The following is a 14,952-nucleotide window of genomic DNA, read 5'->3' as shown; positions in this document are numbered from 1 at the left end:
GGTACTGCTCCTATGTTATCCACTTGCCACTCATCCATTTGTCAAAAAATGTCGCAATGTATTGGTACAACTGCTGACTACTGTCTGTCATTCCAATCATAGGTAATGGGCCCCAAACTGAGTCTGGCTTTTCTGGTCCTCTGCTTCCCAGCCCCACACATGGTGCAGCTACAGGCTGTCCCACTTTATCCTGGCTGAGTAATTAGAGTAGCTGGAAGTTTTCATGCAGCTCTAAAGCATGAAATGGAGAAAAGGATCTGGGAAGCCGAGTCCTCCAGCAGGACATTTTATTTACATTTAAGGCATGATGCTGTGATGTAAAGGGCAGCCACTAAAACCTGCTGCTGGCAGACATTTCTTCATCCTCATACTCTTGTGTTGAGGCAGCTTAAAGAAGGGGGAGTGTCTCCCAGCCTTTGAGGAGGACCAGATCAGACATCCACTGAAAGCTCAGCCATGGTGGGGTGAGAGGGGAACCCACAGGAGGAAGGGGGCTGATAAGGATCTGGTCTGCAAGGTGAGGCAAGAGAAAATTGACGGTGTGAAGGGGAAGGACAAGAAGTGCAAAGGAGGGCAAAAAGAGGCTGATGTTTCACAGAACTATTACACATCATGGGCACAGCACTGAAGGAAACCGAAGTGGGGTTTAGGACAAGAGCTGTTTGTAGTGTTACAGTACAGGAAAGGTTAGAGCCCTGGGGGTGGTAAGGAGAAGAAGGTTACTTCGCCCCAGCAGTGAGGACTGGCATTATATGGAGAGTTCTAGGATGGGGAACTGAAGAACATGTCCTTCATGCAGGCACCTGGAAATGAGGAGGAGGAGACGACAGGATGTGGCAGTGAAGCACAAACCCAGAAAGGCAGGAGGAGTTCTGTGACTTGTGGTGAAGCTGGTCATAAACAAGTCAGCTCCCAGGTTTGCTCATTCAACACCCACAAATCAAGCCAGGAACTGGGGAAACCTGTGACTGCTGCACAGGGAGGGGCAGTGCATTTCTTAGCCTTTGACTTGGTCCACCCAACCACATCAGGCAGATGAGCCTTTCTGCTCTCTGTCTGCTTCCTTCCCTTGGGTTTCCTTCCCCTGCCCTGCCCCCAGAGTTTCCTCTCGAGCTGGCAATAAGGCTTTTTTGTTAGTCTCTGTCCTGTTCACCAAATGCATTATTTTTTCTAAGTGTCTGCTATCACGGGAGGTGGATGTTAACACTGTAAAGTATCTTCTACACTAGTCAGAAAATAGAGTGTTATCAGTGAACCAAAACAGCAAAAATGAAAAAAAGTCAAGTGTGCCAGAAGCAGGTTCCCAGGCTCTCACTTCCCTATAAAGAAATGAGCAAATGTCCTTGTATTAAAATAAACTCAGTGTCTCAAAAGCTCTTCAAATCAGCCCAGCTCCCCACCCTTTTTTTTTCAGCCAGACAGCTGTAGAAATTGAACTGAGAGTGCATTTTTATCTAGTATTTCCTCTTATTCTCGTGAAATTTCAAATTCCCACCAACAATGATGTCAAAAGGTCGAATATTGCCAGCTGTCAACAGCAGCAGCCTGCTGAGTTTTAAATAGGAGAAAATACGCTTTGTAGGAGAGGTGAGGGATGAGTGGGGTGATGTGCTTTATCTGCTAACAGCTGGAACGCAGCTATTGAAGGTGGTAACTCATATTAGTATGGACTGAGGCAGGCATGAGACAGCCAGCATGAAGGCTGAGGCTTTCAAAATGTTTCAAAAGAGCCTTTCTTCTCCTTAAGAAGAAAAATGTGTCTAAGCCCACAGAGCAATTCTTCTCAGTTGTGAGACTAGGGTCGAAAACCCAACTTATCTGTACATTAAAAAACACTAACCAGATACTAAATTGCAGTGACTGGCTGACCTTCGTATAACACTAAATTGGAGAGCGAACTCTGAGATATCCCAGCTACATGGAAACAGAGAAGCTCAGAACGGTCAATGTACAAAAACGGTCATGGTGAGAACTGGGTCTTTGCGAGGCCTCAGGTCAAGGACCAGTTCCAGGAGGCAAAACAGAAGCAGAAGCAGTCGGGCTGAGGTGACCTGTGCTGAGGTGGCTACCCCTGTTAGGGGCAAGCCTGTTGGTGGGAATGCCAACACTCAGCACAGAGGGGATGGCACCCCAAAAGAAGGCAGGAGCTTCTCAACAGTGTACCCAAGATTCAGCCAGATACATCCAATTGTCAGGCCCTAATCTAAAACCCACCGAAATCAGGAAAAATTTTTACATGAACTTTTAATGAGACTGGGATAAACCCTTGGGAAGCAGGATTAAAACCACATTCAGAGCATTTGGCCTTTCATATCTGGCATTGCACACACTTCCCTCTCATGAAGAAAGAGCTTGTGGGAATCCCAGAATAAAACTAAATACTGACCTCAAGAGAGGGGGAAAAAATAAGCCTTTGACTTTCAGAGCTGACAACAGCAGAAGTCAGAAAAGTCCCCTCATCACATTTTCTAGTGGGACAGTCAAAGCAGCCAGTTAATGGTGAGTGTTATGTGAAATTCCTGTGCTGGTTAAAATAACTTTAGAAAGCCCACCAGTCACTTTAGTAAAGGACTCAGCTGCTGCTGATTTCTTGTGACAGTCCAAGGCCTGGGAGAGTGTTGCTGCAGGCAGGCTCAATGTAGCTTTAAATGATTAAATCATTATGTTCTATTCTGAAAACTAGCAAAATAAAACAAGCTTGTTTTGCTCTGAGAGATGTAGATCTTTCTGTAGAGAAGACAGGCCATTGTGGTAAGCTTTGTCCTTGATTCCCCATCATTTACATGTCTTGCAAAACAGACATCTTGTACAACATGATTCATACCGATGAACCTGCAAGTAGGACAACATTTCTGATGCTTTGTTTCTAGCATCCACTTAAACACCTGCCCCAGGCTATGGGCTTGTCTATAAAAACATAAGGATCCTCTCCACCTGTTGTTCTACACTGAGGACCTTTGCATCACGTGTCCTATTTCTGATCTTTGCGGCAAAGGGCTGACAGATCTTCCTGCAGAGAGTGAGGAGGTGGATACTTCGCGTGGCTTCATGGGATCTGCTGAGTCCCGTGAGCACACCTTTTCCCGCAGGGATCCTGCTCATGTTACATTCTCAAGCCTCAGCCAGCTGCGATGCTGTGAGCACGTGCCAGGGAACCAAACCTGCCCCAATTACCTCTCAAAGCTCAAGAGAAGGACTCATCCACGGTGTGACTCCACTAACCATGATGGATTTTAGTCAAGGGATGTGTGCTTCCCACTGCCTGGGGCTTAAGCTGTACATGAATAAACAAAACATGTGGCCCAGCAACTCATTACTAAATAGAGTAACAGCCGGACACTGTGGCATGCCTTTAGGACTGACACCGCACTTACCATGAATGAAGTAGCCCTGCTCCTGCCAGATGAGAAAGGCATCTCCCACTGCCGAAAATATGAGTCCCGCTAGGATGCGGCTGGCGCTCCGGTGTGACACTAAGAAGTTAATTCCATGAGCCAGAAGGAAAACCCACAGGCAGAAGATGGGCAGACATTTGATGAGGGCACTGAACCAGGAGGGGCTGGAAGTTGGCAGCCAGAGCACAAAATAGACACAAGTGGCTTTAAAGAAGGGCACCAGTTTGGGGCCTTCACTCTTCACCTAAAAGGAACAAACATTAAAAAAAGATAAATTAGTGGGATTATCAGAAGCAGCAGTAGAATAAGCTGCATAACACAAATGTCTCCTTCCTTTTGAAAGCTTCTCTTTCATGTATACTGTCAGCTAGCAGTATTTCTACTCTGAGAAAGGCTGGTTGAACTTGACCATGATCCTCAGCCTAGACCTTTGTGACCCTCTCTGCTGAAAACACTTCTTGGCTGGCAGGATGTCTTTTGCATGGTGGAGAAGGAGGAAGTTTTAAATATCTTTGTCCTACAAAAAACATTTAGGCCATTTATCAAACTCCTCTGGTGGTCCTTGCCACCTATCTTGTGTTTAGACTAACCCCTTTTTACATATCCTTTCCTATAGCTGCAAAAGTACTGCACTCCCCAGGAATATCCCAGCAGCAAACAAACCAATAAAAGTGCAAATCTTCCCTCCCATTTTGATGAAACCTCTTGCTTAGCTGGTTGTAGATCACCCTGAGTACACAGCCTGTCTTCTAACACATTTTTTCTCCTGCTCTATAGCCTCCTACCTAAAGCTTGCTGTTGGCATCACCACATGACTTCAAAACCCATCACATCCACCTCACAGGTGAGGATGTCACTTCCTCAGCTGACTAATATCAACCATGTGTTGCTTTGTTCTAGCATTACACTAATAATAGACTGCACATATTGCAGGAAACAGTTTGACTCGGCTCTATTGTGTCAATCCAGACACAAAAATGCAGCATAAGCACTAGGTTACTCATAGCAAAGCTACAGCAGAGGCCAGGTGCAGAGCTACAAACTCCATAAGCTGGGTCTGGTCTTAATGTACTCTTAGCTGAGACCACTCCAGACAGTGATGATACATATTGTGTTCACCTGTCCTCCTGCGATACTTCTGCATTTTAGTGCAGGTGGAGAAAACAAAGCTATGCTTTCATTTTCTCCAGGAGAGCAGCTGAGGGCCAAAACAAGGAGCAAAGGAAGAGACTGTGATTGCCTCAGTTGCCTGCCTGAGCATTGTCCTGCAGTCTTTTAGGAGGCCTGTTTCCTCCGGCAGCTAAGGCAGTGCAACCTCCAGAGCTCCCCTGCAGGCAGCAGTTCACTCTCAACCTTCTCATTTCTTTAGTCAAGCAAGATTCAGTTGCTTAGTATCACAACGACTTCCCACTGCTCATGGCCAAATCACCCAGAGGCCTTATGCACGGGAAGAGGACATGGGAGAAAATTAAGAGGCACCAGAGCTGGGTTCACACTGCAAAATCCATCAAAGTCTGAACCTCCTTGTGTGACACTCTGGGGTTATCTCACACAGGAGCCCATGCTTCAAAAACCTCTAACAGAAGCATTGGTCTTTCTTTCCAAATCACTTGGCTGTATTTCTGCTTCCTGCATCATGGCACATTGCCATGACACAAAAGCAGCATCTGTTTCCCTTTAACACAATGCAAATTGGTGCAGATACCTAGAATGGATGAAGACTACACAGCAAATACCTCCATGCTTACGGTGCTCAGTTAATGAAGCTTAAACTCATCAAAACTCAGGAGCTTTTACAGACACAAGCAAAGGAAATTAGGTGAAGCTGGAAGACAATGGCAGAGGCAGTGGAGGACATCTTCATATGCAGTATCTATAAGGGGAATGCAATCTCTAAAGCAGAAAGACCATAAATAAAGGGCATCCCAAGAAGACAGTGCTTTCAGAATTTTTCTCTTATCTGATGGAAATTTCGCAAGCATATCAGCAGTTTCTTAGCAGTAAGGTATTTCATTATTCCTCTATACATTATTCATAGGCTATTGCCAACACAATCTTTAAACACTCCATTAAACAACCAGGCTACACAATTCACTCACAAAAGGATATCAGCAAGCTGTTAACTTTATTGTATTACATGGGGAGCCCAACATGAGCCCTCTACTTTGGTTGTCTAAATTAATCACCATTTACCACTTGTCTACATTCCTTGGGAGAATTCTGGCAGCAAATAACAAATGAACTGGAAATAAAAGTCATAAAAGCCCACACAGTCTCACAACACCGGGGGTGTCTGGGAACTATCAAGCGTCGTAGGGGGAAGAGTGGAGCCAAGCTTCCCAGCTTCCCCCTCCTTCAGACGCAGCACCTTGCCCTTCTGAAGTGACACATCAGGCTCAGACTATTCAAAGCCAATTCCCAGCTCCAGCACTGTCCCCTCCCCTTCTGACTCTCTTCTATTAAAAATGTAGTTGATGACATTCATCCTCTCACAGTTGCAGGCAACAGTTGCTGCCAGCGCTTCTGGCAGGGTTTCCTCCTCTCCCCCACCAGTTGTGGAGGATCCCCACCATGCCATAAGGAGCCTGACATCTTCAGCACAGAAAACTAACAACCTCCAGAGCTACGATGTGTGAAAGAATTTCAACATCAACAATGTTCCATGTCCCTGTAAGAGTCTCAGCTAACGTAGGTAGTTTTGTACCTCTGAAGACAAACATTTATACTGAAAGATATAGTTCAAGTTCAGCCTTGTTTGCAACACATCACGAAGGCACGGTTACAGGCATACAAGAGAGTATTTGGGTTAATAAACACAGGAAGTTTTATTTAATACCTCATATTAAAAGGAAAACACCTGCTAGGAGCAGTTACCATTACAATCACAGCTTGCCCTCCCCTGTGTGCATGCATGATGAGACAGGTTTTAATTACACTTGTCATTTTCCCCAGGAACCTTGCTTTACTGAAAGTATGATACGCACTTGTGCAGAAAGATGATGTCTGCTGGTAACCGTTTCTTACTATTTGAATGTGAATTTTCCAAGCCCAGCCAGCATTATCTTAAAATAACAGTTTGTATTATTTCCATCCTAGTAATAATTAAGGAATTTTTCAGGCATAAGGAGTCAGATTCCAGTCTCAGTTACTCACCCATAACCATGGAATTTACAGTGTTATGGAGTTCTTATATAAGAATAACTTCGTATATCTAGAAGGGCTACAGGCTTCTCGTTATTAATACTTTACTCCTTTACATTTTTTCTACAAGTATACTTCAAATGAGTGATTTTCAAACATGCCTTTGCCCATTACTGAGTGCTGCAGCTCAGTGGAGCCACTGTTATGGTTCTGACCAAAATGGGAACCCCATGAGGGACACCCCTTGCTGAGACAGAGGCACCTGTGCAGCTGAGGGATGGGCAGCCCATCCTGCTGGGATGGTGTGGCACTGGAAATACTTGGAAGAAGTCTCCCAGGAAAGTGAAGCTGGGGGATTGCCCTCTGTTTGGACATGTGGCTGAGGCTTGGGAAGAGGTGATGGGGCAAATTGCCACCTGGAGAACAAGTCAAAGCTGGAATTGAGAAATCATGTACCAATACGAGTGGAGGCTGTGGCTTAAGGAAAGCCAAGCGCATCATCCATGACTGGACTTGCCTGTATCTCAGGGAAGGCAACATTATTTCTTGGCTGCATAGATAAATTGCATCAAACCACCCATCTCCTTTGCACCTGTGTCTCAGAGATGGAATGGGAAATGAGGCTGTGCCATGGTGTTGGAAAAAGAAGCACCTGACACAGGTGACAAGATGCTTTTTGCTAATGTATGTGATTGTCATAGCTTTAAACTGGGTTTTTCCATTTTCTTACAAGTTCTGTTGCATTTTTCTTCCCACTACTTTCCATCTTCCACTACTAATCTACTCTGTGCTAAAATGCAGCACAGAAAACATCTTGAATACAATGACAAGGCAGTATTTCCAAGCTTTGAATTTCTAAACTGAGTATAATTTAGGACATTTTCTCAACTACTATCACTATTAAGTTACTTAGAGTCTTTAAAAAATAGTTTAAATTTCTGTAAAGCCACTATCTCTGTATTTGTGGAATTACAGTGGAAGTATCATTTATTCAATTATCTGTATGCAACCAAATCCAATAAAACCCTCCAAGACTTAGGCAGACTAGGAGGAAATTGTGTCCTGGCTCTCACCAAGAGATTTTGGACCAGATGATCTCCAGAAGTCTCTTTCAATCTCAGTCATTCTGTGATCTTCAAAACAGAACATGGTATTGTGACATGCAGGTCTCTGGAGGCTCAGAGCTTGGATATTCACCTCCCTTCTAGGGTTTCATAGGTTTATAGTATCCCTTCTTGGTTTGTCTGTTCTCATTCTGCCCCAGCTTGAAATACTACACATTTCCTTCTTGCTGTTGTTCAACAGTGACAGATGACACTATCATACAAGTATTCCCACCATCCTGTGATTTGGTATTGACGTAAGATGTCTTGAGAAGTTAGGCTAACCAATGAAGAAACACAGTTACAGGGGAAGTGGCAGACTTGGAAAAGTAACTTTGAGTAATAAAGACTGACAAAAAAATTCCCAGTGTGCAAAATACAAGATGTAGAACACAAAGATGACCAAAAGCTTCATACAACAGCTCCTAAGCTATATCCACTAATTAGTTATTGGTGACTCGCCAAGATCCATGGGGTCCCCGCTGAATGATCTCTTCTTGCACCTCCCTGCTATGCAGTGCTAGGAGATGCTCATGATTCATGTCTGTATAAAGCAATATTCACTACAGGGAATGATCCAGGGAACATCTGTGCTGCTCTTCTGCAGCACAGCCAGCCTGTTCTGACTGCTGCAGGCACAAAACCACACCAAAAAATTTACAGCTAGCTCCTCTGCTCCAGAATAAGCTACAACCACAGATAACAGCTACATTTGTAAGACAGTGCCCTAATTTTCTTTAATGTTTTGGAGCCAGTTGGCTGTATCTACATCACAAGTGGGATGAAGAAAATCCAGCTGCCACAGGGAGGGAGACATGATGCTCCTGAGGTACAGAAGAACATCAGAAGCTTGTGGCTCTGAAATCCTGAAGCTGGACAAAGTTCACTGTTCTTAAGCCTCATGCTGGTCTCAGGAAACAATGTGGGGCATCAAAGAATGCTCTTCTCTCCCAAAGTCCCCTAAATCAGCCTGCACAGAAAATGAGTATACAGCCTCTTCCAGACACCAGCTGTGTGCCAACCTGCTGTGGGGATATGGCTCACACCCACTGGGTTGTAAAATAATGCTTTCCAGGATAAGTGTTTTAAAAATAATAACCCAACTATTCCACTGACCAACACTTGAGCACGACTGTGTGCAGTAGCCAAAAAAAGCTGGGCTGTTGTCCTCCACCTATCCCTTCCGGCAGCCTTGGCCAGCCAAGTACCATCTTGTGTATCCAAGGCTCAGCTGCTTCTCCTGGCTTTCAGCATCCTGCATTGTGGATCCTGCCTTTGTTCTGCCCTACTGTGACAACAGCTCTTACCCCCAGTTGTGCGCCAATACATATTTATGTGGCTTTGTTGCCATTTATTACACTGCCACTGCAAGCCCATGGCTCATGTTTCTCATTCCCCAGAATATGAGGCTCTTCACAAGTCACTGATGATCCTCCATGCAATCTGAGTCCCTGAGGGAGAGCTACTTCAGCCTGCGGATGGACCACAGTTAGGACAAAGTATATTTACATGCAACAGGCTCTCATCTATGGAGCAACAAGGAACAAACACAATTCCCCATCAGGCTGAGCCTATAGAAAACCCATCTTTGTGCCTAACCAAAATGAGCAGACTGTAAGGAGAAGCCCATGTGTGCACAGATCCTAGCCAGAGGCAGCCAGTATTCCCCTAAATTCAGTGACCCATCAGCTTTTGCTGAATGAAGAAGAATCTCAGCAGTGCTGGGCAATCCCTGGCCACAAACCTGCATGAGTTGACTGCAAAGCCACCATACTGCTTGCATGCATGTTCCCACCTTCGCTTATATGGTACAACATCAGACCTTCTGAATGTGTAGACATTGCAACTGATAAAAATTTGGGAAATTTTAGACAGGGGTGCCAGATCTGTGTGTAACAGGGAGGATTCAGCTGTTCAGTACCCAGACTCACCATTTACATCATTTACATCTTCCCTACTCTGGATGGATGCAGAGACTGTCGCAAGGACCAGCCCTGGCGTGGGCCCTGGCCTGGCCACAGAGCAAAGGTCCCAGTGGCCACTCTGGCCACTCAGCTCTGCATCCCTCCTAGGTGTTTTGTAGTGGTGAGAGGAGAGAGGGATGAGACGTAAAGGGACCAGCCAGCTGCTGCTCTTCACAGGGTTGCTAAAATACTAGGGCTGGCTGGGACAGCTCTAACTGGTACAGTCTGGTGAGTGTTGGTGAGTGCAAAGCGCTTCACCTCCAACTCCGCTCTCCTGCAGGAGCAAACATGCTCCTGGGACAGAACCGATTGAGTGCCTTTTGTCAAGGAACACACTGGCTTGTACATGACCTAAGATGTTCCTCAATAAAATTCTGAGAAAAAGTGCTTGTTTGCAGAGGGTGGTGAAGAGTTACTGAACCAGCCATCCAACCTGCCAGAAATACTGTGTTGGTGCAATATATTTGTGCAATGAATAAGAGGGTTTACGTTTGTGTTGGAAGTGCCACAGGCCAGGCATCCAAGGCAGAGAGCTCCTGAACAGGCTCCACATGCTGAAGGAAATTCAGGGTGATAGATAAACCCTCCTCCTCTCAAGTGGAGACAAGATCATAGAGGCTGCGTCTAAAATGGACTCATAAAATAGCAAACAAATCACCCAGAAGATGGTACATGATTTGCCTTTGGGAGAACGTGTGTGCTAATAATCCTCTGTCTCCTCATGCCATACAATGAGTTTTGTCAGGCCTTGCGGTGCTCTATTGCAGCTACTGGTGCTCCCCAGCACAACTCAGGGCTTTCATTTCCCTGACAAGGGTAATGCAGGGAAAGCCAGCTCGTGCTCGACCATCCAGCCAGACCTGTTCGCAAGAGGTCAAAAAATCATGGGTTTGTCGTTGAGCACAAGCCAGAAGTAACAGGGCTCAGCCTGAACATTTCCCACCTGCAAAGGACCATCCTCACAGGTCAGCCAACTGTGGCAGGAGCAGTGGTCCACGGCAGCTCTTCCACCCCCAGGGTGTCTTCAACTCCTCCTGCAAAGCAGGGCTGGTTTGTCGGCTTCTCTCATCCCAACCTCTAGTCCAGCAGCTCTCTTCCTCCCCCCAGTCAAGCAAAATAAGCTCCAGCTGCACTTCCCAGCTTTGTTCCACAACAGACTGACACAAGGTTGAGAACCAGAAATATTCAACTTCTTTTTCTTAAGACCAAGTTATGGCTATTTGCCAGAAAAATGCAATTAAAAATTTGGCATGGGCTCTCACAGTTCTTGGGTGGTGAACTCAGCTATATCACTGCACAAGTTCTGGCATCAGAAAAGTTGCCTGTTGGTGGAGGCACAGGGGAGCTGGCAGTGGGTGAGGATTAATTACACACAACAAGGGCCCCTGTGCAAGGCCAGGCTGATCCACACACAGCATGCAGCTGAAATGAAAACCACAACAAAAATTTTCATCTCGAAGCCAAAATCCCACCCGACTTGCAGTCACATCAACATTCAGCCTAATCTCCAGATTAACCATGGTGGGGATGAAAAACTATCAGCACCGAGGTTAGAATTTCCAGACGAGCATCTTCCCCTCACAGGCAAAAAGAAGGCAGTTTCCTCCCCTGTCTGCAGGGCACGGTTTGCCTGCACCAGCCTCCCCAGGGGAAGCTGCAGCTGAAGTCCCCACAGCGTGGCAGCACGCCTGGGCGCCGCGGGGCACGGCACCACCGCCCGGCCAAGCAGCAGCAGGTGAGCGTCGAGAACGGGACGTTTTGTACCGAGCCAGCTGGGGAGCACATGAGCAAGGCTCGTCACGTCGTGGAAGTGCCAGCGATGTGAGATTGCAGACATGGCTGTTGCAACCATCTCTTTCCTGATATTTCCTCTCCAAGGATGATTTCTGCACCACAGACTGCTGTCTGTCCCTAGCCGTAAACACTGCTCAAGAGAAGTCTGTGCAACCCAATGCTTTTCCTTAGCCATGCTGTGATCTAGCACCAAACACCCCATCAGCTGTTGTCTGTGAGTAAATTTCTGAAGGGGATTGTCTAGGATAGGTTTTAGGAGAAAACTGTACTGAACACATGATGTGTGAAGGATATTAAAATAAACGGCTCAGGAAAGTGAGAGAGAAGCATTAGGCAAGTTTTGTGGCCTTCACCAGAGGACAACAAACAGCTACAACCATGAATCCTTGTGCATTGGTCAGGGAGGGAGATGAGCAGTAACAAGCAAAGGGGGCAGGCAGCCTTCACTTCTGCCCCTTCCCAAGTTAAGGCAGAAGAAGCCAAACTGCCACTGCATAGAAAGAGCAAAGGCCATGTTAGCACAGCTGCAATACAAATACAACAGCAGTCCCATCCTGTCTTCTGGTGCTTAATGAAGAAATTAAAAAACACTGGGTGCTGAGCAGCCACACTGACTGTCCTCAAGAGGCTGCTGATGAGGCCAGTTTGGCCCAGCAGCCAGTATGACCTGAGACCTCTTGGACCTTGCAGCTCTTTGCTGCTATACCAACACATTAAAAAAACAAAAGAAACAAACAAACAAAAACTACACCAAAAACCAACCAACCAACCAAACAAACAAATGCATCTGCAAACACCTGGGATGTAAAATAGTGTAGGAAAAAGTCACAAATAGGAAACAGGCATCTCACCTTCAAAAGACTCCTTGCAGGAGGCTTTAGAAATGTGAACTAACAGGCCCGTAACAGCCTACAGTTGAGGCGGGTGGTTCTGGAGCTGAGGAAATAATCCCAACCACATCAGGGCACTGCCTGTGCCATGTGTTGCATCAGCAGCCCACCCTTGCTTCTTGCCTTTTAAACTATGACATTGCCCAAAGCTGTCTTGAGACACTGGACCATGGTATTCCCTCCAGCAATTAAGGAAGTTACAGCATTCATAAAGGTATCTCTTGTACTGAATAGAAGAAGAAATTCTGTTAACTTGGCTAACTGTGGTCAACAAGCTATGCAACAGTGTCTCTGGCACCTTCCTCCACTATGCAGAACCTACTGCCATCAGGCCAGGCAAAGTGAGATACTGCTGCACCAGCCAATACCTCACAGAGCTACTGGGGTATCTGCCCTTGGCTTCCTGGGACTGCAGGGGAGCCTTCACTATGGCAAAGCCTTTCTTAAAGAGATGTTAACTCGTAAAAATCAGATCACAGACAAACACATTTCACCTGAAGACCCAGCTTGGATGTAGGTGTTTTTGCCAGGGCTTGTTTTGTTTGGTTTTGCTTTTTTCCATTACCAACAATCATCTGTCTTGTCTAATAGACTGGCAGAAGATCACAAGCAAGGCTATTTTAGAAACCTTTTTTAACCTGTGGTAGTAATTGACTCCACATCTATAGCAATCCCATAGCTGTCAGCAGTTTTGGAGATTGCCCTCTGAGTACAGTCAGCAATGTACCATTGCCAATGACCAGCAGTGTTGAACCAGTCAAGAATTCAAACATCTCTGCAGGGCTGTAGGAGCTGTCACAGACTGATGCTTTCAGGGTGGTCCATTGGCTCTCACAAATGAAAGCAAAGAAGTAGCATTTGCCTGACAGCATCTTGTCACAGAGCAAAGATTGTTTTTCCCTTCTGGGATTCCAGATCTTCCTTTTTGTGTACCAGAATGCAAGACTCTCCAAGCATTTCCTTTACTGTAACACTCACAAAAGAACCCCTTGCAGATGTTTAAAAACCTGAACCACAATGAGTCTGTCTTTTCATTTTGCTCATCAGAGCTGCAGTGCAAGGGCACGCACCCTTCTTCAGTGAGCAAGGTCCTGTGGGGCTGCATCCCCCAGAGCTGCCCAGGAGCTCAGGAGGATGCTGTGAAGCCACAGGGAACTTCAGAAGCCAAACGGCCAGCACCCTCAAATGCGCAGTTGGTGGCTTTCCCAGGCAAATCTTCTCAGGAAGGAAACGGGGGGCACAACTAAAATCCAGAAAAAAATTTTGACGGCTTATGGAACAGTCTCTGCAACTCAACCTGAGGATGGTTTCCAGGCTATGAGCACACGTTCTCTGGAGACTTGTCATTATTTATATCACACTCTTCTGTGAAAGAGAATGCAGATTTCTGTTACCCAGGAAAAAGCAGTGTTAGGTTTTATGTTGCTCTAAGCACTCCCTTGGAGGGGCTGGGTAAGCCAAATGTGCTGGCTGCAGGGTGCAGGGCTGTAGCAGAAAGCAGCACCCCCTTGCAAGGTCCGTTGCCACAGACAAGTGCCACGCACTGACATCTATTCCATGCTGTGTGGCAAGACTGGGGCCTCTCTCCAGATGGGTGCAGACCCAAAATAAAATGCCCCAAGGAGAACTGTCAGTTCCTTCCTTGTCAGCACCAAGGGCAGGCTGAGCGTCTAGGTAATATCAGTGAGGGGTCTGCACACAGAGTGTTTTGTCCCTGGGACTGAAATTCACCTTTTGCCTTCCCATCTTCAGCCTTATTTGCACCCCATAACCCACTGCAACATTTATGTACTTGTTGGAGGGCCCCAGGCACCCTATTGTTTGGCTGCAGCAGGGGGATGCAAGGAAGAATGGGTGCTCAGGGGTAATGGGCACTTGGCAAAGCTGTACCGTGCCACATGCTGCTTTGCCTGTAGGGACTGGTATTTGGAAGGGAAGAGAGGCCCTTCCATCCAGAAGCATCTTCTTTAGCAGAGAAGACCTCATTTTACCTGTGATCTATGGGGCATAATGCAGGTCTAAATGAAGAGTGTTGCAGCCATTGGCACTGTAACAGCCCCTTACAGCAATAGCTAAAGACCCATTAGTGTAGCAGAGAAGGCAAGTGGCACGTGCCAGGTTGTACCAGCCCTACCAGCCATTCCCAAATATAGGCCAAGGGTGAAACCACCTCTGGCACCCAAAAGGCACTTCTGTGGCTCACCTTTCTGGCTCACACACCAGATTCATGTACAGCTGGCAGGTGAAGTTTTTTGCAAAAGCAACAGGAAGGCAGAACTCAGCAAGAAGGGGAAGGTGGCTGCCAGTGGCTGGGAAAGCTGGCAGCTCTACCCAAGAGACTTTTGCTGTATGAATCCTAGGAAGGGGCTGCAATAAGATCAGCAAATCTGGCAAAAGCAAGCAGGGCTGTGCTGGGAAACGCAGGAAGGACAGCTCAGATTGTCTTGTGCCTAATGGAAAGCTGAATGATATCCTCAACCTGTGTAACATGTCCTGAAAGCTTGTGAAACACTGATGTTCAAGAAAATTAGAAGGGAAAATAGCAATGTACCCCAATAAAGAGATGTGTATTTAGAGAGGTGCCACTCTGGTTCCTTATAAAAAAGTGGCAGCCCTCCTCATGTTATTATGGGACCAATATGCTTTAAGAGACAGGAGGAGGTAA

General features: G+C 46.2%; 1 protein-coding gene across 1 annotated transcript in view; it reads right to left on the bottom strand.

The window, feature by feature from the left end:
- Positions 1–14,952, bottom strand: part of TMEM86A (transmembrane protein 86A) — a 29,811-nt gene that overhangs the window by 7,718 nt on the left and 7,141 nt on the right. The window contains exon 2 of the mRNA XM_065838067.2: positions 3,375–3,639. Coding sequence (XP_065694139.1) covers positions 3,375–3,639 — 265 coding nt within the window. The remainder of the gene's footprint in view (positions 1–3,374; positions 3,640–14,952) is intronic.

Source organism: Patagioenas fasciata, chromosome 5, assembly GCF_037038585.1.
Source record: "Patagioenas fasciata isolate bPatFas1 chromosome 5, bPatFas1.hap1, whole genome shotgun sequence".
In the NCBI taxonomy this organism is placed as follows: Eukaryota; Metazoa; Chordata; class Aves; order Columbiformes; family Columbidae; genus Patagioenas; species Patagioenas fasciata.
The sequence above is the reverse complement of the archived record's forward strand: the minus strand, read 5'-3'. Positions and strand labels throughout refer to the sequence as shown.